The sequence below is a fragment of the Rhipicephalus microplus genome, chromosome X, assembly GCF_043290135.1.
Source record: "Rhipicephalus microplus isolate Deutch F79 chromosome X, USDA_Rmic, whole genome shotgun sequence".
NCBI classification, from domain to species: domain Eukaryota; kingdom Metazoa; phylum Arthropoda; class Arachnida; order Ixodida; family Ixodidae; genus Rhipicephalus; species Rhipicephalus microplus.
In genome coordinates this window covers 46,204,651-46,231,143 of record NC_134710.1, presented here as the reverse complement: position 1 = coordinate 46,231,143, position 26,493 = coordinate 46,204,651, and the positions used below count along the sequence as shown (strand labels likewise).

General features: G+C 44.1%; 1 protein-coding gene across 2 annotated transcripts; it reads left to right on the top strand.

The window, feature by feature from the left end:
• The first annotated feature begins 19,547 nt into the window (after positions 1–19,547).
• Positions 19,548–26,493, top strand: LOC142775103 (uncharacterized). Of its 2 annotated transcripts, XM_075876443.1 has the most exons (4): positions 19,548–20,304; positions 21,580–21,779; positions 22,738–22,815; positions 23,695–23,892. In XM_075876443.1, exons 2-4 carry the CDS (start codon positions 21,753–21,755, stop codon positions 23,758–23,760), a joined length of 171 nt encoding a protein of 56 aa, XP_075732558.1. In that variant the 5' UTR covers positions 19,548–20,304; positions 21,580–21,752; the 3' UTR covers positions 23,761–23,892. The 2 variants fall into 2 exon arrangements, with proteins under 2 accessions (XP_075732558.1, XP_075732557.1); XM_075876442.1 differs by having other exon boundaries at positions 21,580–22,815; positions 23,695–26,493.

Sequence of the window (26,493 nt, the reverse complement as noted above, 5' to 3'; positions counted from 1 at the left end):
TGGGCGATTGTTTGACCCGATTACATCAGGTCAAACAGTACGGCTGCCTTGCACAAATATCCTAACGCAGCGGAAACAGGCAGATATTGTGGCACGTATACATTGGTCAATTCAGAGTTCTAGAATGGCAGAACATCGTGCTCGCAACTGCACGAGTGATATGTGCAGACTGCAGTCGTAAATAAGCCCCGTGTGAGCATGCACTGTTCCGGCGACATACCTCCCTAGAATTTTTATCCTTGTTTATTGTGGTGGATACTACTTTGACCGTCGAAAGTACTCTCAGGGATTAAGCAAAAAAGTGAAGCATTCTCGGTATTATATGATACAACGAGCTGAAACAAGTTGACAGTATAGAAGTCGCCGATACGGCCGATTGTACAATTCCGCTTCTAATTTTTATGTTTCTCTTCTTTTTTATTCGTAGCGCTTTGAAGGCCACAACAGTCATCATGGCTGCGGAGATAAACAAGCTCTCTGAGATGTGGCCCGTTTCAAACTGGCCCAATCGAGACATGAGAGTTGACCACTGCGCAAAACCAGAAACTTGTAGAGCAACTACTAACTGGTTAAAAAAAAAGGCACCGGAGAGAGCGCCTGCTGCGAGTAAGGTGACTTAACTGAACGTCAACTGGTCACACCTTCTTTGTCCGCCTCGGCGGAACCGTAAATAGTTACACTGCTCAGCTGTTCACACAAAGGTCGCCGATCCGTCCGCGGTAGCCGCATTTCGGTGGAGGCCCACGTGCTGTGCGAAGTCAGTGTGCGTTGAAGAACTCCAGATGGCCGATGTTCCCGGATCCCTCCACTACGGCGTCTCTCATTATCTTGTCGTTGTGTTAGGACTCCAGATATTATTACTATTACCTAAGTGGTGGTCCTTTCCAGCACTTTGTTCACTTCTGTGTCAAGCTACTACCTCGCCACCTTTTCACTCAACTTTATTTTACTTCGATAGATTCTGGCGGTATATGGACGGCTCTTCACCACTTCTAACGTGCAACAGATTATTGACAGGGCCCGTTGAAAAGTCCCACGAATAAGGCCTTCATCACTTGTACGATACGTGGATATATTTCCCAAATAAGCAAAGTCTACACAAACATATTCCTCTTCCAATTGGTCTAAATTAGTTGATGGAACAGCTACTTCGCGTTTAATTGTCAATCAATGTAGGAAACGTGCATAATATATTGGGACAACGTATTTATGAGAATTATTAACTGGCAGATTTCATGCAATAAAGGCATAACTGACATCCAAAATAAATTGAAAGGTCTGGAAATGCAACAAAGGGAGTGACCTTATTTTACTTGCTGGAACATAATTTACTATGACGGAGTTGGCGAAAAAAGAGGTAGAAATATATTGAGTAATCACTTAAATTACTAATCAAGTACGGGATGAAAAGGCGGGGCCTGTTTTAAACGACCCTCGTAGATTGGAAGTTAACCGTTTAAAGTATCTGAGCGCGTGTCTTTTATATAGCCTTGCTGTTCCCTAAAATAAAACAACCTTTCAAGGTAAACCTTTCGCCTCGTTGAGTGTTTCAAAGAAAACGAGATATTAGGCGTTTTTGACAACTACAATTTCATCCAATGTAGCACCGAACATTTTGCTATATTAAGCAAGGTAGGAAATGATTGTTAATTGTAACAGAGAAAATTTGCCTCAGGCCATCATCCTTTTCCAAAGCGGCCTGCAAAGCCAGGCAATCTTACTTGTTTTATGGTGAAACGGTGCCACCGGCATCAAGCAAGTGAAAGAAACAGCCATGCCACAATGATTGCGGACTTGATAGAATGGAGTTTAAAATGGAGTCAGGGAACGGGATCTTTGGAGATCATTGGATATTGCATATCATGATCTTATTCTTCAGAGATCTTTGAAAAATGCTACGAAAATACATGTTTTCTTTTCATTTTTCTTTTGGTCAGCCTAATGGCATTGTTTTTATTGCAATATGACATTTTCACTTATAATGCGTGAAAGGCTCATGCGGAGACAAACTCAGGCCAATGAAGTAAAATCTGTAACAAATCTCCTACTACAGCTGATATTGCAGCTGGAACCCCTCGAGCAAGGCTGAAAAAAGATAGCTTTCGGGGTGGAACTTTCACGTGCCATCAAAAATGTGGGCGCAGTACTTGACCTGCAAGCACATCTCATTCATTTACTTTGTGACTTTCTGCGCGCGTTCAACATAGGCCCATCTGCAGGCGTTTTATTATCTCTGTCTGGTCTGGCATTGGCTGCCAACTGTTGCTCAGCAGAAATGGTTGCGCTGATGGTTTCCCTTATAATGTAGCGTTGGAACGAGCATGATGTGAATCACGTGAAAAGCCCGTGACTAAAGCTGCATGTCTGCCTTCCAGTGGTGAAGACGTATAACGCCGGAACACGTACTCCGAATAAAATTTATAGGCGCAGCATTTCTTAGTCGGACCATGTCGCGTCTCCGGCGTCGACGGCGCTGTCCCCACCTTCACTGCGCATGCTTGCGTCTCGTGTCAGCTATCGCACCCCTCTCCCTCTCTCACCTGATAAGGCGGACGCAGGCAGCGTCTGTAAGTAAAAAAAAAAAGACTACATGCGCCGCAAAACCGTTCACTTGCCGCCCCGTATATGCAGGCACTGGACCGCGCACTCGGGATTAAGTCTATAGGGCGTACTTACTAGGCTTTCATTTTTTTATATTTGGGGTTTAACGTCCCAAAACCACCATATGATTATGAGAGACGCCGTAGTGGAAGGCTCCGGAAATTTTGACCACCTGGGGTTCTTTAACGTGCACCCAAATCTGAGCACACGGGCCTACAACATTTCCGCCTCCATCGGAAATGCAGCCGCCGCAGCCGGGATTTGAACCCGCGACCTGCGGGTCAGCAGCCGAGTACCTTAGCCACTAGACCACCGCGGCGGGGCATTAGGCTTTCATTTGACTAGACGCTTTGCTTGGCTCGAGTAGATGCGATAAAAGCAACAGAACCTTCAACCAGTATAGTTGGGAACAACCCAACATCAGCGTCTCACCACTCGTTGAAGGCAACGGTTCTTTGATTCGATAAATAAGAATATTAAAAGCGAAATAACAATTAAACATTCCCAAAACTCTAGCTTATTACGCAACAATCATGCGATACTCCTGCCACTCTGCGACACATTTACTAGACTTCCCCCCGGGGGAAGATGCGGGCGGCTTCTTATGGGCGAAGCTCCTTACGCCACGGGTCGTACGTCCCGTGTTTGTAGCAGTAGCCACCTCTCGCTTAGTTCTTAGAATGCTCACTGGATGGCGGTGCTTGTATATGATCAATATATCACGAAAAGAAGCGAGATGGCGGTACTTCAAGTGTTCACCAGATGAAGGGACGGACGGACGGACGGACGGACGGACGGACAGACAGACAGACAGACAGACAGACAGACAGACAGACAGACAGACAGACAGACAGACAGACAGACAGACAGACAGACAGACAGACAGACAGACAGACAGATGAATGGACGGATGGACGCCCGAATGTCCGCGCAAATGGACGCATGGACACTTCGCCCTACTCATCATAATTCAATCCGTGAATATGTTGTGATTTTTTTTTTCACTGCTAAGCGTCTTATGCCTCCTCCATTGCGTTAACAGTAGCTTGGCACTCGAACGGCACTTGAAGCGCCGTCGTGGCCTAGCGCAAAAGCCATCGGTCAGCTAATCACGAGGTCGAGGATCGACGCCATGGTGCTACTCCGCGGTGGGAAGAGCAACCGAAAACAAAAAACGGAAACCGCAGTTAATGTACCACGACCCTTGACCATGACAGAGCGCTGGGACCACTTGCATGAACTAGACACGGCGTGAAAGTTGTAGGCAAAACTTCGCGCTAACACTATTTTTTATCGCAATTTCTGCAGCTTTATTGAATGATTAGTATAAAAATCTTTTGTTACAGACACTTCGCCAAATGTCTTTTTGCGTGGGTGGTTTCGCAGTTTTTTTGTACTTGCGCTTTTTTTTTAAGATCGTCTTGCGCTAGTGCACCTACGGTCGCTTGAAAAGATGGCATGATACTTAAGTTACATTTCTTCACACGACATCTGCAAGAAGCAATTAGTACAAAGGTTGTGTTTCTAAGGGACGGCTCCATGCTCTTTCTTAGTTCTCTAAATCGTTACCTGTATTTTCTAAGCATTCAAACACACATGCGTAATAATTCGGAAATAAGATTCTTTTAAACACTGCGGCTGCGTTGACTGATTTTCGTGCAGTCGTTTAACTAGTACGGCTTGCCCCGCCGCGGTGGTCTAATGGCTAAGGTACTCGGCTGCTGACCCGCATGTCGCGAGTTTGAATCCTGGCTTCGGTGGCTGCATTTCCGATGGAGGCGGAAATGTTGTAGGCCCGTGTACTCAGATTTGTGTGCACGTTAAAGAAAACCAGGTGGTCGAAATTTCCGGAGCCCTCCACTACGACGTGTTTCATAATCATATGGTGGTTTTGGGACGTTAAAGTCCACGTATCAATCCATAGGAGATGCAGAGTATACTGTCTAAACATACGGTATCAACCTACTCGCTCGGCATAGTGTGGGTACTTATGTTATTCACATACGTTGACATTCGGAAGCATGTGTTTGAGTGATTTTGAGGTGGCTACCATTTGTGACCGAAAATAATAAATCGAGGTGATTATGCAAAACATTACTGTGTGTTTAAAGCATATAAACGTGCTATAAACCCACCTCTCACCGTACCTCCTGTTCGCACATTTACACTTATCACTTCTTTCTCTGAAAATCGCGAAATATCGTCTATCCATTCGGAAAAAGATTCAAGAACACAATCGCTAATAAACGAAAACAAAGGCGCGGCAAGCTTGCATGTGTTTCCTGCCCGACTACACCGCGTTGCAGGCACCTTGAAGCGGGAAGGAATGGGCCTCGAACCGGAAGTACCGTATACCAGACGACACGCCAATTTGCTATCCACCTATGCGGTGCATAAAATCAGTGATTCAAGCAAGATTACAAATTAAACAACGTAGCTTAGGTAGACTTGCTTTGGGAGCTCACAGGAATACCCCAAGTCAAAGGGTAGACGTTGACATAGGGTGGACATCGTTCGAGGGAAGGGAAAGTAGCAAGAAGATATAGTTTGAGGAACGATTGTGAAAAGTGGGAGAGGAGCGTTGGGCTTGAAAAGTTTTCAATACTTGTACATGAAGAATGTTGATACTAAATGGAGCAAGCAAACTGGAAAATATTCTAGGAAATCATTAGACAACAGCAAAATACCAAGCCATAAGGAAAGATCGGTTAAAAAGAAGGTGAAGAAAACACTGTGGGACTAGTAAAAATTGGGAATGCTTACGAAATCATCACTGGAGACCTACGGAACTTTCAAGCACGAAATACATATTAAAAGATCTTTGATAATTCTAAGGGTAGTTAGTTCACTGCTGTTTGAGGGCAGAATGAGATTGTTGACAAGACGTACCAAGCCAAATGCGAGGGCACAGACACGTTGTGCAGTGCGTGTGGAGAGAAGGAGCAAACGGCTGAACATTTGATAATGTTCTGTGAAGACCTCCATCCAATAGACCAAGATAATGGATCGGAAATTTTTCAAACCATTGAGGTTTAGGGACTGTGAAGGCAAAATAAACTTGAAACCGGTAGAAATAACCAGGACGAGGCTAACTGACTGGTGCCTACAATCAAGGCGCAAGTGAAATTCAATACCTGAATACATCGTGATGGTACTTAACTTTATGGATAGGTGGCATGAGCTGCCGCCCAATCTCAAGAGCACAGCCGTATCTAAAGGGCGAAGCCTAAAGGGCAGCGCTCCTATACTCGTCACTAGACTCATGTAATAGCCGCTTCAGTAGGACCACAAAGACCCAATTTTGACATCAAAATTTGTTGCAGAAAAAATGTATCTATTTGTGTCATTTTCTATACGGAATCTACATACTGTCCCACTGAGCGTGTTTAATGCGCTACAACAAAAATTGGTAAAGTCTGTCTTTCTGCGTTTAATTTGCACAAAAGGCATACAATCTGGTGTTTAGATGAACAATAAATGGATTCCTATTGCTGAGGCATGGGTGTGTAGCCTAGTGGTAAAGACACTCAATTTCGAAGAATTGGGGTACAGTGCAAACAAAGTTCTTGTTGTTTTATTTATGCTGAAGACATTATCGGGTCTGACTAGCAGCTCGTGGCCATGAAAACTGCGTCTAGCTCGGCCGCAGGGTTCCCATTGGAGCGTCAGTTTTATGTATACGCTTCTCTATGGTATTCGCGCTTGTGAGCTTCGAACACACTGGCTATTGTTATGTTTTGTTTTTGTTTCAAATGAAAGAACGTACCGTTTTCAACTTCGCAGACCGATTTGAATTGGCTAGCCTTAATCGTTACGGTGGTGAAGCGTAGCTTTGCTGATTGTCGTCTCGTGTAAAAGCAACTCCAAGCCAAACGGAGCCGAAAGTACTAAAAATTAGACAAATTAATGTACTATTATTTCTATTCTCGCTGAAGCGCCGTGCGTTGTAGTTCCCATGAATAAAAGCACCAGAGTTCCATCTATTGCATTTATAGGAAACACTACGCTTTATGCACTTTGCAACCTGAGCATGCTGTACGTTATAAAGCGGTGGCTGTATTTGTGTACTGCAGCGGCCGAGTAGAAGTTTAGGCTGACACAGTCAGTCCGGTTGCTGAAGCTAGGATTGTGGCAAGTTCTTATGAGACACACGCTGAAGGACTGCAAATGGTGCTGGGCTTGGTTCAATGGGATACGAAAGCATTGGAGAGAAGCTAAAAGCGAAATTGCACTAAGGTACCTTAAGAATATCTAACTTGACGAAAACCACACATACCTCTTTGTTACATATGAGGTCGTGGTGGTTTTTACGTTTTCGGCTTCATTGTAAGAAACAAAATGTCCATGAAGTGAAGCACAAAAATATCAATGATCGTATTTATTTCGCCATATAACAAAATATTCGCATTGTCAGTGTTCGTTATGACGAGCTTATACTCCATAATGCAATATGGTTCCGATGAGGGCTTGTTAGTCAATCATTTCAACAGTTTTTATGCAGCGCGGAAATGCACATGGACACGAAAAGGCACCAAAGAACACAACAAGCACTTGTAGCGTCTTTTCCTACCTTTTCGTGTCCATGTCTCTTTCCGCGCAACGTGGAAGCCTATAACAGAAACAAAGTTTTGAATTGTCGTGACATAGTGATAATGTGTGGAGCTTTACCTACCAAAACCAGGTCAAGATTATGAGGCAGGTCACGTGGTGAAGGAAGGTCACGTGGTGAAGGTTCTTTAACGTGCACTTGACATAGTACTATACAAATAAATGCAAATATTGCGCATATCTGAGGTACAATATCGATAGCCAATATTCTGCGGTGTGCTTCTTTATACTCTAGAAGGCATACATAAGTAATGCTAAGAACTGTACCGTTTATTACGTCGCGCTGACAGTGCGATGCGATGGAGAAAAAGAAACATTTTAAGATGATACGGTGCTGCCACTTACTTTGAAATCTACTAAAAATCTCCTGCAAGTTTTGTTTTTTCAGATTACAGACAGATTACGCTCATGTCACATGCAGCACCTTCAGAATTCTATTGATTGATTTTCTCGCGCACTATCAAATAAGCATCAAATAAATGCTTCATTCTATTCACTCGGTCCAGATGGGAGACTATCGTCTTTCGACGACATTTGCAGTCGTACATGAAGATACGGGGCCAATTTTTTTGCTAGGAAAGCATTCTTTCTGGTGCACACAAACTTTACTACAATGGGAAAATTTGGTTCCTGTCGCATATTAACTCGCCTTTTGTGCTGCTTTCCACTTTGTTTTCATTTTCTTCGAATAAATAGGCACCTTATATATTACAGGGTTAATTTCTTCCTATCTATTCTACTTGCCACAGGAAGAGTTTCTTTCGAAAAACTAAGCCCGTCCTCCCCCCCCCCCCCCAAAAAAAAAAGCAATCCTGGCTACGTGTCTGGATGGCGGAGTTGCTTTTCTGGCAGCAGTGTCTCGATAAACACCACGTCTAGACCTATCCCCAGAACATCTGCACGGATGGGCAATCGGAGGGTTCTCTGGTGGAATGGCGATTGTAAAGAAGCTCGCAGGAAGCAAAATAAGGTGTGAGGGTAGCTCCGTGACTTCCAAACTGCCGGAAACCTCATAAATTTCTATCATGTAACGTCGCAGTGAAGATGGACACGTCGACAAGCCAGAGGAGAAAGCCGAAAAAAAAAATACGCATCAGGTGTAAACTCTTACGCTGATGAAAGAAAAGTGTGGAATACAGTAAATAGAAAAAAAGAGCGACAATCATACTCACCATATATCTCTGGTGATCGAACACTGAAGGAGAAAACCTCGAGGACCGGCAGACGTTCTGGGGGCAAATTTTAGGTATACTTCCAGTTCGTCACACTACACAGACTCTTTCCTAAGATACGAAGAACGAATAGAGTGGTACCCTTTGTAAAATAGGTACAAACAAACTGAAGTCTACAGCAAATCATTTCATTTAGAAAAATCACTGAACAGCTGTAACGAATCTGCTCCTGAATCCGGTACGATCATCGAAATGATGAAACATCTCCCTTATCAATGATGTGCTGTCTACCGGGTGTATTCTATCTGCTTGGAAAACAGCTATCATAGTAACAATTCTTAAAGAAGGAAAATATTCATCATCTTCTAGTGCATATAGGAACATTGCACTAACTAGCTTTCTTTGAACTTTTCGAGAAAATGATAAAGCAGCGCTTGTTGCGCTTCTTGGAGAGTTACTAACTGTTCGACCCATATCAGTGCGGTTTTAGGAAAAGCAGTTCACCAACTGATCATCTGCTTTTCATTGGGGTGGATATCAGAGACAGCCTGAAAGAGAAAAAAAATGGCAGCATATCCACGAAGTGAATGATGGAGAGTGGGGCGAAGCATTCTTCCGTCCATGCGTGCGCTTCTTGGAGAGTTACTAACTGTTCGACCCATATCAGTGCGGTTTTAGAAAAAGCAGTTCACCAACTGATCATCTGCTTTTAATTGGGGTGGATATCAGAGACAGCCTGAAAGAGAAAAAAAAATGGCATCATATCCCCGAAGTGAATGATGGAGAGTGGGGCGAAGCATTCTTCCGTCCATGCGTCCGTCTGTGTGACCGTCCATGCGTCTGTTCGTGCGCCCGTCCCTGCGTTCGTTCATGCATCCGCCCCTGCGTCCGTTCATGTGTCCATCCATGCATCTGTCTGTGTGTCCGTTCGTCCATCTATTCAACACTCCAAGTCCCAAAATCTCGCATCTTTTTATCATATATTCCCCATATAGAAGCACCGCCATTCAGTGGACATTCCAAGGACTAAACGAGAGGTGGCACACGCACACTTTCTTACGGCTTGCGCTTCGTGTCTGCTTCCTCTCTTTAACCACCTTGAGTTCTTGGAATATACTAGTTCACTGTATTCATGGCACTGCGGCCCAATGCTCGCTAAACCTTTCTAAAACCAAGGATGTTACGCCCAGCGAGTATAACGTAGCAACCTTTTCCTGTCAGATAGTGCTCAATGTACATGCCAGTGGCTGCTAATGTGAAATGAGAGACAGATGGATTCAGCTTTTAATTTCTTACAGCTTGTGCTTCGTATCTGCTTCCCCCCTTTAACCACCTCGAATTCATTCATAGTATATACTAGTTCATTGTATTCATGGCCCTGCGGCTCAACGCTCGCTAAACCTTTCTAAAACTAAGGAGGTTACACCCAGCGAGTATCATGTAACAACCCTTTCTTGTCCGATAGTTCTCAATGTACATGCCAATGGCTGCTAATGGGGATTGCAGCGTGCGCGTTGACAAAAAGCCGAATGCTCCTGTCTCTCATTCCCCATTAGCAGCCATTGGCATGTACATTGAGCACTATTTTTATTATTAAACAACGCACAGAAGAAATCTCTCACCGGCACCACCTTGGAGGTCAAATGTTATACCTATTTCGGGTATGTGCCACTGATGGTTACGTACTACGAGGGACGCACAAGCCACGCCATAAGGAGCTTCGCCCCTAAAATATATCTCTTGTCTGTGTTTTCAGACATAGAAAATGCATATTATGCTGCGTGACGTTCTGGAGTATAACGACATATTTCTGCTATGGGTGGGAATGGCAACATGTTCAACGTCATTGAAAGCTATCTCTGTGATCACACATTGTGAGTAAAGGTTGGAACCGCTTTGTCTAGGCCATTGGTGCAGGAGACCGGTGTGCCGCAGGGGGATGTGCTTAGTTGCACATTCTTTATTGTGAAATTGAATTCGTTCCGCACGATTGTCCCCCGCCCCTTGTCTCACACTGTACACGTTGATGGTGTTCAACTAAGATTTAGATCATGCGATATTGGTACCAGTGAGTGACAGATGCAAGCCTGCATAAACAAGCTGTTTAATTGAGCGCACGATATTGACTTCGAAATACACACACAGAAGCGCACTTGAGTGTTATTCACAAAGAGAGGTGCGACGCCAGTCCCCAGCCTTTCAGTCAAGGGTGATTCATACTCCGTGAGCAAGGAACATACGTTTTTTTTTAGAGTAAGCCCCTATGGTAAATATCTGAAAATAAAACGCTTAAAAACACTGACCCCGCTCGAAATTCCATCGCGCTGAACATGGGCAGAAATCGGATTTGATTTCTAAACATATGTTCATCTTTTCGGTCGGCTTTAACATGGCACGTATAGCTACGCAAGAAACTTCTGGTCACTTCAATCATCACTCTCTATCTCCGAAGCAGAAAGCTTGTTTTTTTTTTTTTTAAGTTGGGCTAGAGCGAGAGAAAATTTCTTCGTCATTTTTCAGAGAAAAGAAAAGCTTATACCTAAGGACCAACAATTGTAACATTGTGTGTAGCTTAAAAAAAAGTGTATTTAAAATATTTGGCCACACACAGGGAAAGAACTGTTAAAAAGGAGCGTGCTTCTCGCTAAGGCCTTTGTTGCCTGCCAATTCAACTGTCTGTTGCGCCAACGCTACGCCGGAGCACTAAAGCGCAGGGCACTCAGACTCTCTGTATGTAAACAGCGAAAAAAGGTGTGTAAGAGTCTGCAGGTTTTCCAGCTCACTTTGACCCACGTGCCAGCTTGAATAGTCCACACGGCATTGAAATAGTATAAGCGCCAAGCTATTTAGTTTATGTGCAAAACAATTAAATCAAGCACAAACTCTCTTAGACCACGCGCCAGTGAGTTTAATCGCAGTGCCACCAGGTTTAATGCAGTGACCCACGGTATTAATTCAGGTGGCGGCGGCTCTATTTTCAATGGCGACAAAACTGGTACAGGCCCGTGTCTTCAGATTTCGGTGCACGTCAAAGAACTCCAGCTGGTCGAAATTTCTGGAGCCCTCCAATACTATGCATTCTATCATAATCATATGATAGTTTTGGGATGGTAAAACTACACATATTATTCATATCAATCTGCCTTACTGCAAGAATGTGATGAAAGAAAAAAAACGCAGTTTAGCCGCAAGGGTGAATAAAGAATTGTGATAACAAGAAATTGAAATATAAGTACCACGCACAGGACGTCAAGCAGCTCGATAACTATACAGCGTGCCACTGAAGCACTAAGCATGACGGAAGAAAATAACGCATATGTATACAATAGACAAGCGTGAAATAACAGCTGTCGCAGTTTGTGCGGCTTTGTGTTTGAGCAACTCGGGTTGGGTGTCGTCTACGCTGAACCCGAAGCGATTAGCTATTTCTTATTTTTTTGAAGTCTCACGTGTAGAGTGATTCATCTGCGTCTCCTTCCACGCGGTGGCGTCTGATGCAGAATGGGGTAACTGGGGATCCAGATCTACCCCCCCCCCCCCTTTCGTTTTTTTCTGTTTCTCATTTCACATCACGACTGGGTATTCAAAGGGGCCACTCTATTGACACACTGTCAATAATGCGGAACTTACCGAAGTGCATTCCCATACACACGTCAACAAGTCACAGCTGCCAGTCCCCTATACCATATAGCTGCTGCTTTCTCTGTAGAATTAGAAATTGTATGGAAAAGCAGTTTGGCGTTAGCATGCTTTTTCGTATCACTGTGCCTCTATATACACGAGTTTAGAACACTGAGACGTAGTACAAAATATGAACGCCATGTATTGATTGTATATACATAGAAGAAGCGGCTAGCAAATTACGCCAATTGCTTCCAAATGACTCAGAATAAAGACCTTAGAGTTCATGCGTTGCCATCTCATAGCAGAAAAAGCAGAGTTTTTTCAAGTAGGTTTTCTTTCTTTGGAATATTAGGGCTTTATTTTTATTTGTTACATACCGCCCTCTAGGAAGCGATGACAGGAAAGGGTACATCATTTTTGTTGGAACAACCATTCAGGTCGCCACAATTGATATTAGTAGTTATATTACGCAGCGGTTTTGCGTTGATGCTGGGAAAGCAGATGCCATGACAGACGAGAAATGGATTGATTGATATATGGGGTTTAACTTACCAAAACCATCATATGATTATAAGAGACGCCGTAGGGGAGGGCTCCGGAAATTTCGACCACATGGGCTTCTTTAACGTGCACCCAAATCTGAGCACACGGGCCTACAACATTTCCGCCTCCACCGGAAATGCAGCCGCTGCAGTGGGGATACGAACCCGCGACCTGTGGGTCAGCAGCCGAGTACCTTAGCCACTAGACCACCGCGACGAGGCGAAAACGAGGAAGACAGGAACACAATCAGTAGTGCTGAAAACCTTTCTTACTCTCACGAAATCGAGTAGTTTCTCTGAAACAAAAACGCTAAAACAAGAGCCCGAAATAAATATTCCCGAAATTCAATGATTTTTATGAAGTAAGCCAAGACTTGGAGGGAGTGCTATAGTGAAGACTCAAGTGCTAAAGAGAGGCCATTACAATGTGCGCCCTCTCTTTATGGGTCATACCAATAAAACTACACGCAACACGCCCGAAGCTAGCTGAAATCTTCGAGAAAATCAACTCATAGAAATGGCAGACAAATAATAGTTGTTTGGAAGCTGTTGCATGGGTGTACAGGGCTAAGTGTACAAAACATTTCCGCTGGCAGAAACATGCCGCAAAAATAACAAAACGCCTAGAAAATATTAGGCACACTCATATGCTTGTTACAAGTACAATGCACTTTTTCGCGTATATAAGCATACCGCAAATAAAACCAAGTAATGTCTAGTAAATACACATGAGTGCGAAGCTATAGTGATGCCAGCTATATGCACATCAGGCCCGTAGCAAGAAAAAGTGCCCCCCACCCCTCCTTCGCTATATCCAGGTGAAAAGGGGGGGGGGGGGGGGTGTTCAACGAGGACAAATAATGAAAATAGGGGCTTTTCAAAGCCCTAAAGGACGACACTTCCCACCTGCCCCAAGAAAAAAAAAATCGCTGCCAGCTTGGTGCTCATGCAAAGAATACGTAGGTGATTAGCATCATATGTAAAGTTTCAAGGGCAGATGTGAAGCGGGTTTGTGATAACTCAGTTATGTTTGTTTCTTGGAAGCGCGTTGCATTCTTCAAAAGAAAGGGGGGGCGGAAGCCAGTTTGTTTTCTCTCATGGAAATAGTCTTCTTGCTGTCGTTCGATCTCGTTGCCCTTTATCGGTTGTACTGCACGTAATATAAGAAATCTATATTTGCTCTGCCGTTTCCTATTTTTTTAAAAGCATTTGCACGTGGTGTAGTTTTCTACGTGATTCTATATAGAGAGCAGGAGGACCACTTTCTTACCTTAAATTAGCAACTTACACGTGCATTCTGCAGCCAATGTAGATGAATCAAGGTGTTTTTGAACACATTCTTCAACATTATCATCATCATTAGGGCGATGATGTAGCTTCGAGTTCTACGGCTTGTAAGCAATAGCAACAGCCGCGTAACGAACGTAACTTTCATCACTTGTACTATGCATTGATGTACATCCCAAACAAGCAAAGTTCATACAAACGTACTCCTGTTACAATTGGTCTAAATTATTCATTGGAACAGCAACTGCGCGTTAAATTCTCAGTCAAAATAGAAACCGTGCATAAGCTATCGTAGAAACGACGTATCTATGACAATCACTCACTAGTGAATTTCGTGCATTAAGGCATAACCGATATCTAAATGAAATGTAAAGGGCTCGAATCGCCCAGAAAGGGCATGAAAACTGCTGGCACAGAATTTACTATGACGGAAGTTGGCGAAAGAAGAGGTAGTAATATTTTGACCAATCAATTGAAATACTAATCAATTGCGGGATGACAAAGCGGGGCCTGGTTCAAACAACCCTCGCTGATCGGAGGTTAACGGTTTACAGTATCTGAGGGCGTGGCTCTCATATAGCCTTGCTTGTCTAAAATAAACAACCTTTTATGTTAAATATTTTGCAGCGTTGAGTGTTTCAGTGGAACCGAGATAGAAAGCGTTCTAGACAACCACGATTTCATCCGATATAGCACCGAACATTTTCCTCCATTAAGTAAGGTGAGAAAAGGTTCCTTATTGTAACACGGAAAATTTGTCTCTTCCTAAGTGGCCTGCAAACTCTGGCAATTTTACTTGTTTATGGTGAAATGGTGGCACCATTAACAAACAAGTGAAAGAGTCAGCTATGCCATGATTGATTGCTGTGCTTGGTTTAATGTCCCAAAACCACAATATGATTATATGAGATGCCGTAGTTGAGAGCTCCAGAAATTTCGACCACCTGGGGTTCTTTAACGTGCACCCAAATCAGAGCACATGGGCCGACAACATTTCCACCTTCAACGAAACCGCAGCTGCCGACGTTGGGATTCGATCCCACGACATGCGGGTCAGACGCCTGGGATACCTTAGCCACTGAACCAGCGCACCGGGGCACAGCTTTGCCCCAATAAATTGATTGCGCGCTTGTTAGACGGGAGTGCTAAAATGGTGTCGGGAAATGGGGTCTTTGGAAATCTTCAGATACTGCATAATATGATCTTACTGTTCAGGAATTTTTAAAAAATACTACGAAAATATATGCTTTGTTTGTTCTTTTTTTATGGTGTGCCTAATAGAACTTTTTTCTTTCATTGTATACGACATTTTCACTCATAATGCGTGCAAAACTGATGCACTGCGACAAACCCAGGCAAGAGAAGTAAAAGCTGTAAATATTCCCCTATTGCACCTTATATTACAGCCGGTACCCCTCGAGCAAGGCTAAAAAATGATGGCACGTGGAAACTCCACGTGCCATCATTGTATGGGTGGGCGCACTTCTTGATCTGCAAGCACAGCTCATTGATTTACTTTATGACTTTCTGCGCGCGTTCATCATAGGCCAGTGTGCATGCATTTTATTATCTGTTGCTGGTCTGGGAAAGGCTGCCAAGTCTTGCTCAGGAGCAATTGTTGCGCTGACGACGGCGGTTTATCTTATAAAAAATTGCGTTGCAACCAGCCCGATGTGATCACGTGAAAAGCCCGGCATTGCAGCTGGATGTCCGTTATCGATTGGTGAAAGCTTAAACGCAGGAGCACGTACCACGGATGAGTTTTGCATGCGGGGCATTTCTTGGTCGGGCCATGTCGCGATTCCGGCTTCGGCAGCGCCGTCCACACCCTCGATGCGCATGCTCTCGTCTCATGCTCACGTCTCGTGCCATCAGCTGCTCCCCTTCCCCTGTCTCGCCGCGGAAGGTGTACGTAGACAGCGTCTGCTTGTTAAAAAAAAAAAAACGACTTCCCGTGCTGCAAAACCATGCATTCACTGGCCACTTCTTATATAGGCATAGTATCGCGCGTTCGGAATTCAGTCAAGGGCGTCATTACTTCGCTTTCGCTTGACCCGAGTAGACGCGATGGAAGTAACAGTACGCCAAACCAGTCGTTGGGCATCACCCAACATCAGCGTGCCACCAGTCGTTGAAGGCAACGCTTCTGCTTCACTCGATAAATAAGCATAATAAGGACGAAATAACAGTTAGGATTCCCAAACAATACCTATTTACGCAACATTCGCACGATACCCCCAACACTCTGTGCTGCATATACTAGAGTGCAGTACTAGAGTAACACAGAAAGCTGTGACAGTAAACTTATGGGCAACATTATAAGACGACCTGCAAAAGAGTAACACGGCATGAAGTGCTCACAAATACACATACAGTGCACCACGCAACATGACAGTAGTTCCCGCAGTACTCTACTTCCGTATAAACCGAACAAAAAAAAAATAAAAAAAATGTTGGCTATGCTTTGTTCCGCCTTTAGCCAAATTTTCTTCAACTCACTCACATTGCCCCGCCGCGGTGGTCTAGTGGCTAAGGTACTCGGCTGCTGACCCGCAGGTCGCGGGTTCAAATCCCGGCTGCGGCGGCTGCATTTCCGATGGAGGCGGAAATGCTGTAGGCCCGTGTGCTCAGATTTGGGTGCACGTTAAAGAACCCCAGGTGGTCGAAATTTCCGGAGCCCTCCACTACGGCGTCTCTGATAATCATATGGTGGTTTTGGGACGTTAAACCCCACAAGTCAATCAATCAATTCTACGCACTCACATCGTTCTTTCATAAAAAACATTCACAAGACGTCACAGCAGCAAAAGCAAAGCAATTTAGGTACCATGCTAGCTGTTAACGAGGCAGGAGTGTTTACTGAAGGATTATGCTCTAGCTTTCGTTAACATTTCTTTCTAGATCCATCACTTCTCTCTTCTTGCGTTCATTGGAACTTTGCGCAATTTACGAACACCATACATACCGAGACTAAGCATAGCTGCACTTTTCAGGAATTCTCACTCATGTAGTGAATTCGAATCCACATACCGCCCCTTCCGCTCAAAAAAAAAAAAAAAAAAAAAACTAACACCCGAGTGGCGGCTCACTTTATTGAGCCAAGTAATGTTTTTTTTTTTTTTGACAGACGTGTTGGGCAGAATTCAAAACAGTTGATTCTTTTTTTTTTCTTCTTTTCGTGTGAAGCAATTCACAAAAATAATACGCGAAGTAAAGTGCACACACACACACACACACACACACACACACACAAAAAAAAAACCTTTGAGCAGAGTAGCACGATCCGAGAAATGTTAGTTTAAGGCTTCAATGACGAATGCATTACGCACTTTACAAAGTAATGATGGCGTTCGCACCTAGCAATAGCCAAGTTGAGAAGAAGACAATACAAGTGAAGACCACGACCTATGCTGGGCAAGTTATAGCACTTCTTTTATCGCGTCTCTCTACTGCTGTCCGCTCTCCTCCATAGCTTTAAATGCCCATGAACACGGAGCACTTCGTGCCATCGTTGCCGTCGAGTCGATGCACGGGCTCTTCTATAGCATCCCACTCATGCCAGATCGACCATGCATGTTTGATTGATTGATTTGTGGGGTTTAACGTCCCGAAACCACCATATGATTATGAGAGACGCCGTAGTGGAGGGCTCCGGAAATTTCGACCACCTGGGGTTCTTTAACGTGCACCCAAATCTGAGCACACGGGCCTACAACATTTCCGCCTCCATCGAAACTACAGCCGCCGCAGCCGGGATTCGAACCCTCGACCTGCGGGTCAGCAGCCGAGTATCTTAGCCACTAGACCACCGCGGCGGGGCAAACTCTGGCAAAATCGTTGCCTGGGCCGCTCTCAAGGAGGACCGGAGACCCCGTGTCGTCGCTGCTTCATGTGATTGCTGCATGCCCAGTTAAACCTCGAGGTTGTTCTGGCGCGGCCGTCCACCATGCCGCAGCTTCATCTGAGTGTGTGCGCCATAAAATTTCTCAGTATGAAGTGTGGATTATTGTTGTTCAACGTACTGCATTTTCTAAATTGCAATGCCAAGCGTGGTGTATTCAAACGTGAAAGTGTCCTTGCTGCCGAGTTTTGCTTGTCGCGAAGGGCAATGTCGACGATGAAATAAATGCTTTTGCACAGTTTACGTGTGACTGACCAGACGCACATGCAGGTAAGCGCAGTCCGTCTGAAGTATTCTTACTATGGATGGATACAACTTTATTGTAGTGTTCTTAGGGAGCCTGTGGTCTCCGAAGGCCAAAGCTACTGCATTGCCGGCTGTTTTGTTAAGTGCGAAAACGTACGGCCGTTCTAATTCGTTGCTGCGTAAATGCTCCCGTGTTTTCACAGGCCGTGCGTGTTATTAAGCACGGCAGACAAGCTGTTTTGTAGGTAAATGGGCTAACGCCATCGGCACTTGCCCTTGGGCATCGTTCATCATGTGCTGATCGCCTAGACCATTGCGGCGGCACGTCAATATTTTGAAGCGTCCTGCCAGTTACCTCGTCAGGGATGATACTCTGAGTGACATAAAAAAGTTTCCTCTACGTTGCAGTGCGCCTTTCTGTCATCAAAACTTAGATAAAGCGCGGAAATCAACATTCCTGACGCGTGTGCCAGAGAAACCAATGCAGCCAGCTGCGTTTGACTTTTTCGTGTCCTTTTACATCTCGCTGAATAACAGCATTATTTCGCAAACCACTTTATCATATCAAATATAGCCAATTCTGCGAGAGTCATCAAACATCCATTATTAAAGGCATGTGGACAGGACCACCAGCAGCAGGAAGTTCGGCTGACGGAAAGCAGATGAGCTGGCGCGAATGTTAAAACAATACATGCGCGAGCACAAAAGCAAAGGAAGAGTAACAACGACTGCAATAAGGTTGGAACCACCGACATCACCAGTTCATATTGTGCAGCTCTAACCAATTAAGCCACAACTGCTAATTGGGTTGCAGCGGTTAACAAGTCGATTGCGTATTGTTTTCACGCTGCACCTAACAAACATTTCTTTTCATTTTCACGTTTGAACTTAACTTTTACTGCTTCTATTGTTATGCCCCGCCGCGGTGGTCTAGTGGCTAAGGTACTCGGCTGCTGACCCGCAGGTCACGGGTTTGAATCCCGGCTGCGGCAGCTGCATTTCCGATGGAGGCGGAAATGTTGTAGGCCCGTGTGCTCAGATTTGGGTGCACGTTAAAGAACCCCAGGTGGTCGAAATTTTCGGAGCCCTCCACTACGGCGTCTCTCATAATCATATGGTGGTTTTGGGACGTTAAACCCCTCAAATCAATGAATGCTTCTATTGTTACGTCTTGACGTACCGCTAAACACTCCGACTATTCAAACAAAGCGCCTTACCGGAAAAGTTTATGACGTCACCTCCGTGCGGCGCAGCAGCCTTTTTGTGTGGGAGTGGCTCGTGCGCCGCTCGGCGCAGCAGTCTCTGCCTAATTTTATCGCTTTTTTGTAGCTTTTTTGTATGATTCGCATAAAAAGTTTTTGTTACATACACTTTGCGAAATATTTCTTTGCAATCAAGAAGTTTTCAGCATTCTGTACTTGCGTTGCTTTTATGTAATATTGGTTGAAAACCAGTGCACCTATGGTCGTTTGACGAGGTGGCATAGAAAAAAAGGAGTTGCGTAAAGTGTTCAGAGTGCGGGGTAGGGTGGAAGGTGGAAATTAGTGCCGAAGAGAAAGCAGAAGATGACGCCAAGTGTAGACAGTGCGAGTTCGAGGAGAAAATGAAAAATATGATGGCGGTCCAGAGTGGGCTCATGGAGAAAATCGCAGAGCTGGAGAATGCATTGGCGAAGGAGCGAGAGAAAACGTCAGCCATGGAGGAAAGGCTCCGGGCAGCCGAGAAGGGCCTATCGAAGGTCGTGAAGGGGAACGAAGACGCAGGTGACGGCGGAAGCATTATGGCGACGACCCCCCGTGCGGGAGAGATGAGGGAAACAGGCATGACAAAGGCAGATACATTGGCCACAGGGCCCAGCCAGGGGGGTGAAACTTCGCGGTTTTCTGTCCCGTGACCACAGCGATCCTAACGTTTGGGGGCTGTACTACCTAAATGAACGTTCTTGTTCTATTTCATAGTTATTACTAGGTTGCTCATTCACTCCGGAGTTTTTACTACACAAGAGAACCTAAAGGTTGCAGTTCGAGATTGCGAAAATAAGAGCGCCATCCGAAGTGGAAAACGGGAACTGCGCAGTCGTCCTATCTCTCACGGCGAAAAAGGGGCGTTTCTTTTCGCGCGACCATGTATGCTACAGGCTGCGGTGTCCCAAAGGCCGCTTTTACCGCTGTAAAGTTTGTTTTAGCGAAACCCATGCAAGATTCAGCCAAACAGACGCATCCATGGATTCTCGCCGTCATCACAAATTGTGCTGCGCTGAGTGGTGTCGGAATTCTTCACGACACACCGGCATAAAATTCTTTCGGATCCCGGCGGAAGAAAGGTACGATCTGCATGCTGCTCGTTTTGTGTTTCTGCGCTTGCACGGCATATCAGGATGCGGTTGCTGCGATAGCTGTGTAATTTAACTGAGCTACATGTGCATGATTTATTCATTACATTCTGATTGTCTGCTTTTCGGCTTCAATTATACATGACATGCACGGCAGAGCATCTGGAAATTATTCCAGCAAATACATTTGCTACGCACGATTGTTTATACTTGCGTTTTCAATTTAATGCGTTTCCATCGTGCATTGCATTTCGATGTTGCACTTTGGCTCAAGGCAATGCAAGGCATGTCACAAATGTATTTGTAGCAGCATATACAGTAACTAATAGAACAGTGTAAGCTTATTCGCACTCTTTTTATTACCTTTTGAATGCCTGCGCTCAGTCTGTTCTCGTTGCATGCGTTATTATTATTCTTGAATATTATCAGCCTATTTATGTCCATAGCTGGAGGAAGGCGATTCCCATAATCTTTTGGCTATAAGGGAGGGTCCATATACGTTCATAGCATGTGTTGTTAGTACTATGTTAATTAAGTACTGAGTACATAAATTATTACACTTGCGAGCTTAGACGGATGTTATTACATTATTGCGTTTCAATTGTGTGTTTTCATTTTGGCCTCACGTAAATCCATGGCATATTGCAGAGTAATTTAGCAATAAATTTATAAATTAATAATTTATAATGTATACTTCAATTTCATGTTTTCAGTTTTAACCTTAAGTACATTTACGATATAATTACAAAAATGCAATTGCAGCTAAAAGCCCATAAATAATTGGACAATGTAAACTTACGTGTTCTACTAATTTATTACCGGTTTTAATAAGGTTTTTATGAAAGATTTGCAGCAGGGCGCGAAAAATACCCGAGGAATACGCAGTGCGCGAGGTTATATATGTACCAATAGTTGTTTGGAGATTTTGGTGTGGGATGATTGCGATTGTCTGCAAAAATGTATTTTGAATTAGGAGGAAAGCTGGAGTCGTTGCCACCAAACATTACTATCGCGCAAGTAGAATCATGTATCCACGTCTCTTAATAATTAAGAACGATTTTATTTTAAAGTTTGCTTTCAGGATTGCTCTCACAAGTCGTCTTGGTTACAAAAATTCAATCAAGAAAGGAAGATGAGAAATGTATTAAATAACGCTTACTTCGAACAAAGATGCCAGTTTTCACTCAAAGCTATCCATCTACGCCTGAAAACAGAAATAAATCCATTCTAACCCAAATACTACACACGCACACATTGATTTTCCAGATCTCGCGCTAGGCTTAAGTATGCGAGACGGTAGGACCTGGCTCATTTACCACCTCGTCAGATCTACAGCAGCTACCGCCTGTGCTCTGCCCATTTCACCAGCAGAGACTACGCAGACCCTGGACAGACAAGGCGGCTAAGATGTGCTGTGCCAACAGTTTCCATCTTTGTTGATGGGCAGACACACGTCGAAAGTCCAGGTGGGAATACTGTAAAGTCATCATACAACAGCACAAACTTTCATGCCTCTACATCTATTTACAGAAATGTCTTAATACTCAATATGTGTACCTGTCCGAGTTATCATGACTCAGTATTTTTAAGATTCTCGCGCAGATTACACCAACAATACCAACGCATGGTGTACACAGCATCCATGGATTCGCCGGCATGATTTTGCTGGTAGATATAACTAGCTAAGTAAAAAATTTGCTGGCTTCACAATCGTTAAATTTAGAGCAAACGTCTCACTCAGAACGCTCTACATGTAACCTCCTCGATTCTGATTCAGTTGTCCCTGCTATTTTACCCGTGGCGCAGCGTTTTACAGGAAAAGGCGAAAATGACCTCATAACTTGAGAGAGTACTCCATGTGGCGCGTTATCAGCTATTTCGCACATGGCGAGTGAGTAGCGGCCAACTTGGTGTCGCTGTTAAAACAATTGCGCGATAGCTCTGACAGTGGGAGCAACAGAACTGGCCTTTTAGAAATATATATATATTCTATGACACCCTAGTTCAAAGCCGCTTTTAAAATTAAGAATCCAAAAGGTACTTTATTTTTATTAGCTTTATTATTACAAAGTTACTTTTATTTTCAATGGGCCAAATAGGTGTAATTGGCAAGAATTCGGTTACGCGCTAGGTCATCACGGGCACCACGATGTTAACCTGTTCTACGCACATCACATTAAGATTTTTAAAATATTGGTTTAGGATAGTTGGGACACCCATATGTTTAGTGAGGGACACATAGCGTTCAATTTTTGTGTGTTTACACTTTTTTATTACTCGTACTGAGACATAATACGCGAGGAGACCAAATAATAGTGAGAAAACGCCCTGAGTGATTGTAATTGCAAATATTTAATGTGACGCCTAATACCAGCTGTATGTATGTCACGCTGAAATCTGTGCTCCGCCAATTTCTCTTCACAGGCTCTCCTCGTCCCGCGAACACCACTGCAATGCCCGCTCAAAGCGTCGATGAAGAAGTTCAACAGACTGAGCCCTCATGTACGCAAATTGTATTGCTCTCTAAGCTCTTTAAAACTATTCCAGATAAATTAATGCCCTGCAGCTATCGTTTTAATGTCACGTACCATTTAACAGATCCTAAAGTGCACTATGGTGTCAGCTGGGCGAGCTAGTTCATTGCTAGGGGACGAGAACCAGAGCGATGTATACCGAAAGGCAGGACGAGACGAGTGCTTGTCCGATCCTTTTCTTGCTTGTTTGTTGCCTCCTAAGAGAGATTAGTGCCCCGCCGCGGTGGTCTAGTAGTTATGGCGCTCGACTGCTGACCCGCAGGTCGCGGGTTCGCATCCCGGCCGCAGCGGCTGCATTTTCGATGGAGGCGAAAATGTTTGAGGCCCGCGTGCTTAGGTTTAGGTGCCCGTTAAAGAACCCCAGGTGGTCAATATTTCCGGAGCCCTCCACGACGGCGTCCCTCATAATCATATCGTGGTTTTGGAACGTTAAACCCCAGATATTATTATTATTATTATTATAAGAGAGATTAGTGTTTTTTAAAGAAGACTATGAATTCGTTGTCTTTTTCCTATACATACCATTTTAAACGTATAACCAATAATGTTTGTTAACAAGGAGTATGCTAATGATTAGGAAAAATTTGTTGACGCTTCATGTTGCCCACGATGCTTATACATGCCATTAGTAGGCTCAATGCCCAGCAGTGTGCTTATCAGAGGCCTGTTCCCAATGCCCCAAGTTTGAATAAGTGAAGGATCGAGAACTAAATATGACCAACTGATTACTCATGGAAGTAATCACTTCAATTTTAAAAGCCGCTAGAACTTTTACTAGGTTTAAAGATCATGGTCAGCTTTCACAAAAACACAGTATAAATGAGCTTTTTTTTTCTATATCTTTCAGGTTCCAATCCAGCGGGTCGACAACACAAGCCTTCTAGGTGCTCGCCCCGGACAGCCAGAAAAATGAAGAACCTGGAGAAGATAAATTCAAGGCTTCGGAAGGCACTGTCAAGAATTGGCAAGAGAAAGGTTAAAAAGCTTTCCCAGTCCGAGGCGTTGAATGCTATCAGGCCCTACGTCCGCAAGACATTCTTTAGACTGCTTGAGACTCAAGTTAAAATTAATGGCGTGAAACGTAGAGGACGGAGGTGGTCGCCCGAGCACCGCCAGTTCGCTTTAAAATTATACTTTCATGGTCCGAAAGCGTACAGACATCTGTCAAGACTGCTTGACATGCCAACTGTGAGGTCGCTAAAGCAGTGGTTATCAAATATTCCGATGACTTCCGGAGTTATTCCAACCGCTATTGAAGCCCTCAAAGAAGCTACCCGAAATTGGCATTTAACAGATCGTGCGTACACATTAATATTTGACGAAATGTCCTTGAAGGAACATCTGCAGTATGATGCAAAGCATGACATTGTGATGGGATTCTCCGATGACGGTAGGCAAAGAACACCAGCCATGGCAAATTCAGCGCTCCTGATACTTGTGGCAGGCATTTCAAAAACGTGGATTCAGCCTGTTGCTTACACAGTATCAAGGACCAAAACGCCCGCAGATACTCTTCATCATCTGATCATAACATTAATCAAGCAGCTGCAGGGAGCCCGGTTGTTTGTGAAGGCGCTCATCTGCGACCAGGGGGGAAGCAACATCACTTTGGCAAGTAAGCTAGGTGTGACGCCTGAAGAGCCGTTTTTGTGCTTGAAGGCCGCAAGATTTATTTCCTATATGACACACCACACTTACTTAAATGCACAAGGAATAATCTCCGCGCACCTCACAAGCTCCATATCGGGCAAGAAATTGTGGATTGGTCTTTCATTACGCAACTATACGAAAGCTCGCATCCTCTCAAACTCAAATGGGCGAAGAAACTAACCGACAACCACATTTACCGGAAGCCTTTCAATAACATGAAAGTTAAATATGCCAGCCAGGTGATGAGCAAATCGGTCTCAGTGGCCATTGATGTATTCATTGCTTTTGGCGTGTTGCCGGCATCCGCCAAACCAACAGCTGATTTTCTCGAGAAGATAGATAAGTTATTCGACTGTCTGAATAGCTCTTCATAAAAAATCCAGTGACAAGTTACGTTATGCAATTTCGGAAGGGTCCGAACACCTAGTCTTTTTGCGGGAGTGCCTGTCATGGGTTGAAAGGTGGAAATTTGACGGGCCTCGGCAACCACACACAGTTGAGGCATGGAAGGTCACCTTAAAGGCTATCCTTCTCCTCTGGGACGACCTCTTCCAAGATTTTGATTTTCGTGTCCTCTTGACTCGCTGGCTACAGCAGGACCCCCTGAAGAACCTTTTCGGGCTTCTTAGGTTAAAGCATGGCTGCAATGACAACCCAAATGTGCTTCAGTTCACATCAGGTCTGAAACACATTTCTGTTGGCAAACTGGTTGCCCTTTTTTCAGAAGTAACAGGATCGCAGCACTGTGTTGGCACAAATGTCAGAGCCACCTCATTCGCTTCCTACTACTTGTGATGCAGCACCAACAGTCGATATGCTTCCTGATGAGGAACAGCCCGTTAGCCATGATATAGTAGAGGATAACGTTCTCTACTATGTTGGGGGATATCTCGTACGGCAATTTTTGTTGCACAGGCCTCCACACTGTGTGTGCAACACCCTTTTGAAGAATGCCGACCGCCAGCTTTGTGCATCACACCAGTATTTTGCTATGTTTAAGGCAAGCAACATCTCCTCAGATTTATTTGGCAATGTAACAATGCCTTCGGACGACTGCTTTAAGGATATTAAGGCCATGTAAGCTTGCTTTTTGGAATATATCGGTGTTGTGGCGCACCTGCCTAATGTGAGTGTAGTTTTGGCAGGCATTTTGCACAGTTGTATGGGAAGGCAAAAATTCTGCTCTGAAGAATGCAAGAAAGCCTTTGTGCACCTCTTTGCAAGGATTCGCCTGTTGTGGCATATTCGCTTCGTGAACATCTCCTTGGCTAAACAACGCACCAGAAAATCTGCTGCATCACGAAAAATGCGGAAGTTTTTGTAACTTTTAGGATTCTGTTTGCATATTTGAGGTCTTGAAAAACTGAGCGCTCAGAAAACACGGACGACAAAAAGACACACATATGCGCAAAAGTAGGCGCTACTTCCATATTTTTGAGGCACCGCTACTTCTATAGCTGAGGTCACCATTTTCTGCCTCTGTAGCGGACATGTGTGTGTACTATTTATCTGCTTTTATTTTGTTTTTGTTTTTTTCATGAAGCAATATAGGTATGTTACGCTGAAGAAAGCATAAACCCTTCGTGTTATTTTATGAGAACACTCTATAGTGGCTTCAGTATTTTGTAAATTTTTGCTTAAGCTTCTATAAAAAACCTGATGCTGAATAGAAAATGTAGCAATGTCTAACTCCGGTACCTTATGGTTTTTGTGTCATTTCCTCTTGCATCCTAAGTGTGCGGTGTGCCGTATTATCTTGTCCCACTCATGGGATGATTTTATATCAGGATACGTGCTGTGAACTTGTGTATAGTTACTACTGTTTTTCTTTGTCTATGTATATACGTATGTGCGGCAATGTGCACTGGATTGATACTAGGTTATTAGCATGCTGGCATGTGCGGTCCACTTTTATATGCGACCAAAAACGTAAAACATTCAAGTTGTATTTGTACTGCATAAACCGTACGTTTAGGCAATAAAACATTCAAACAAA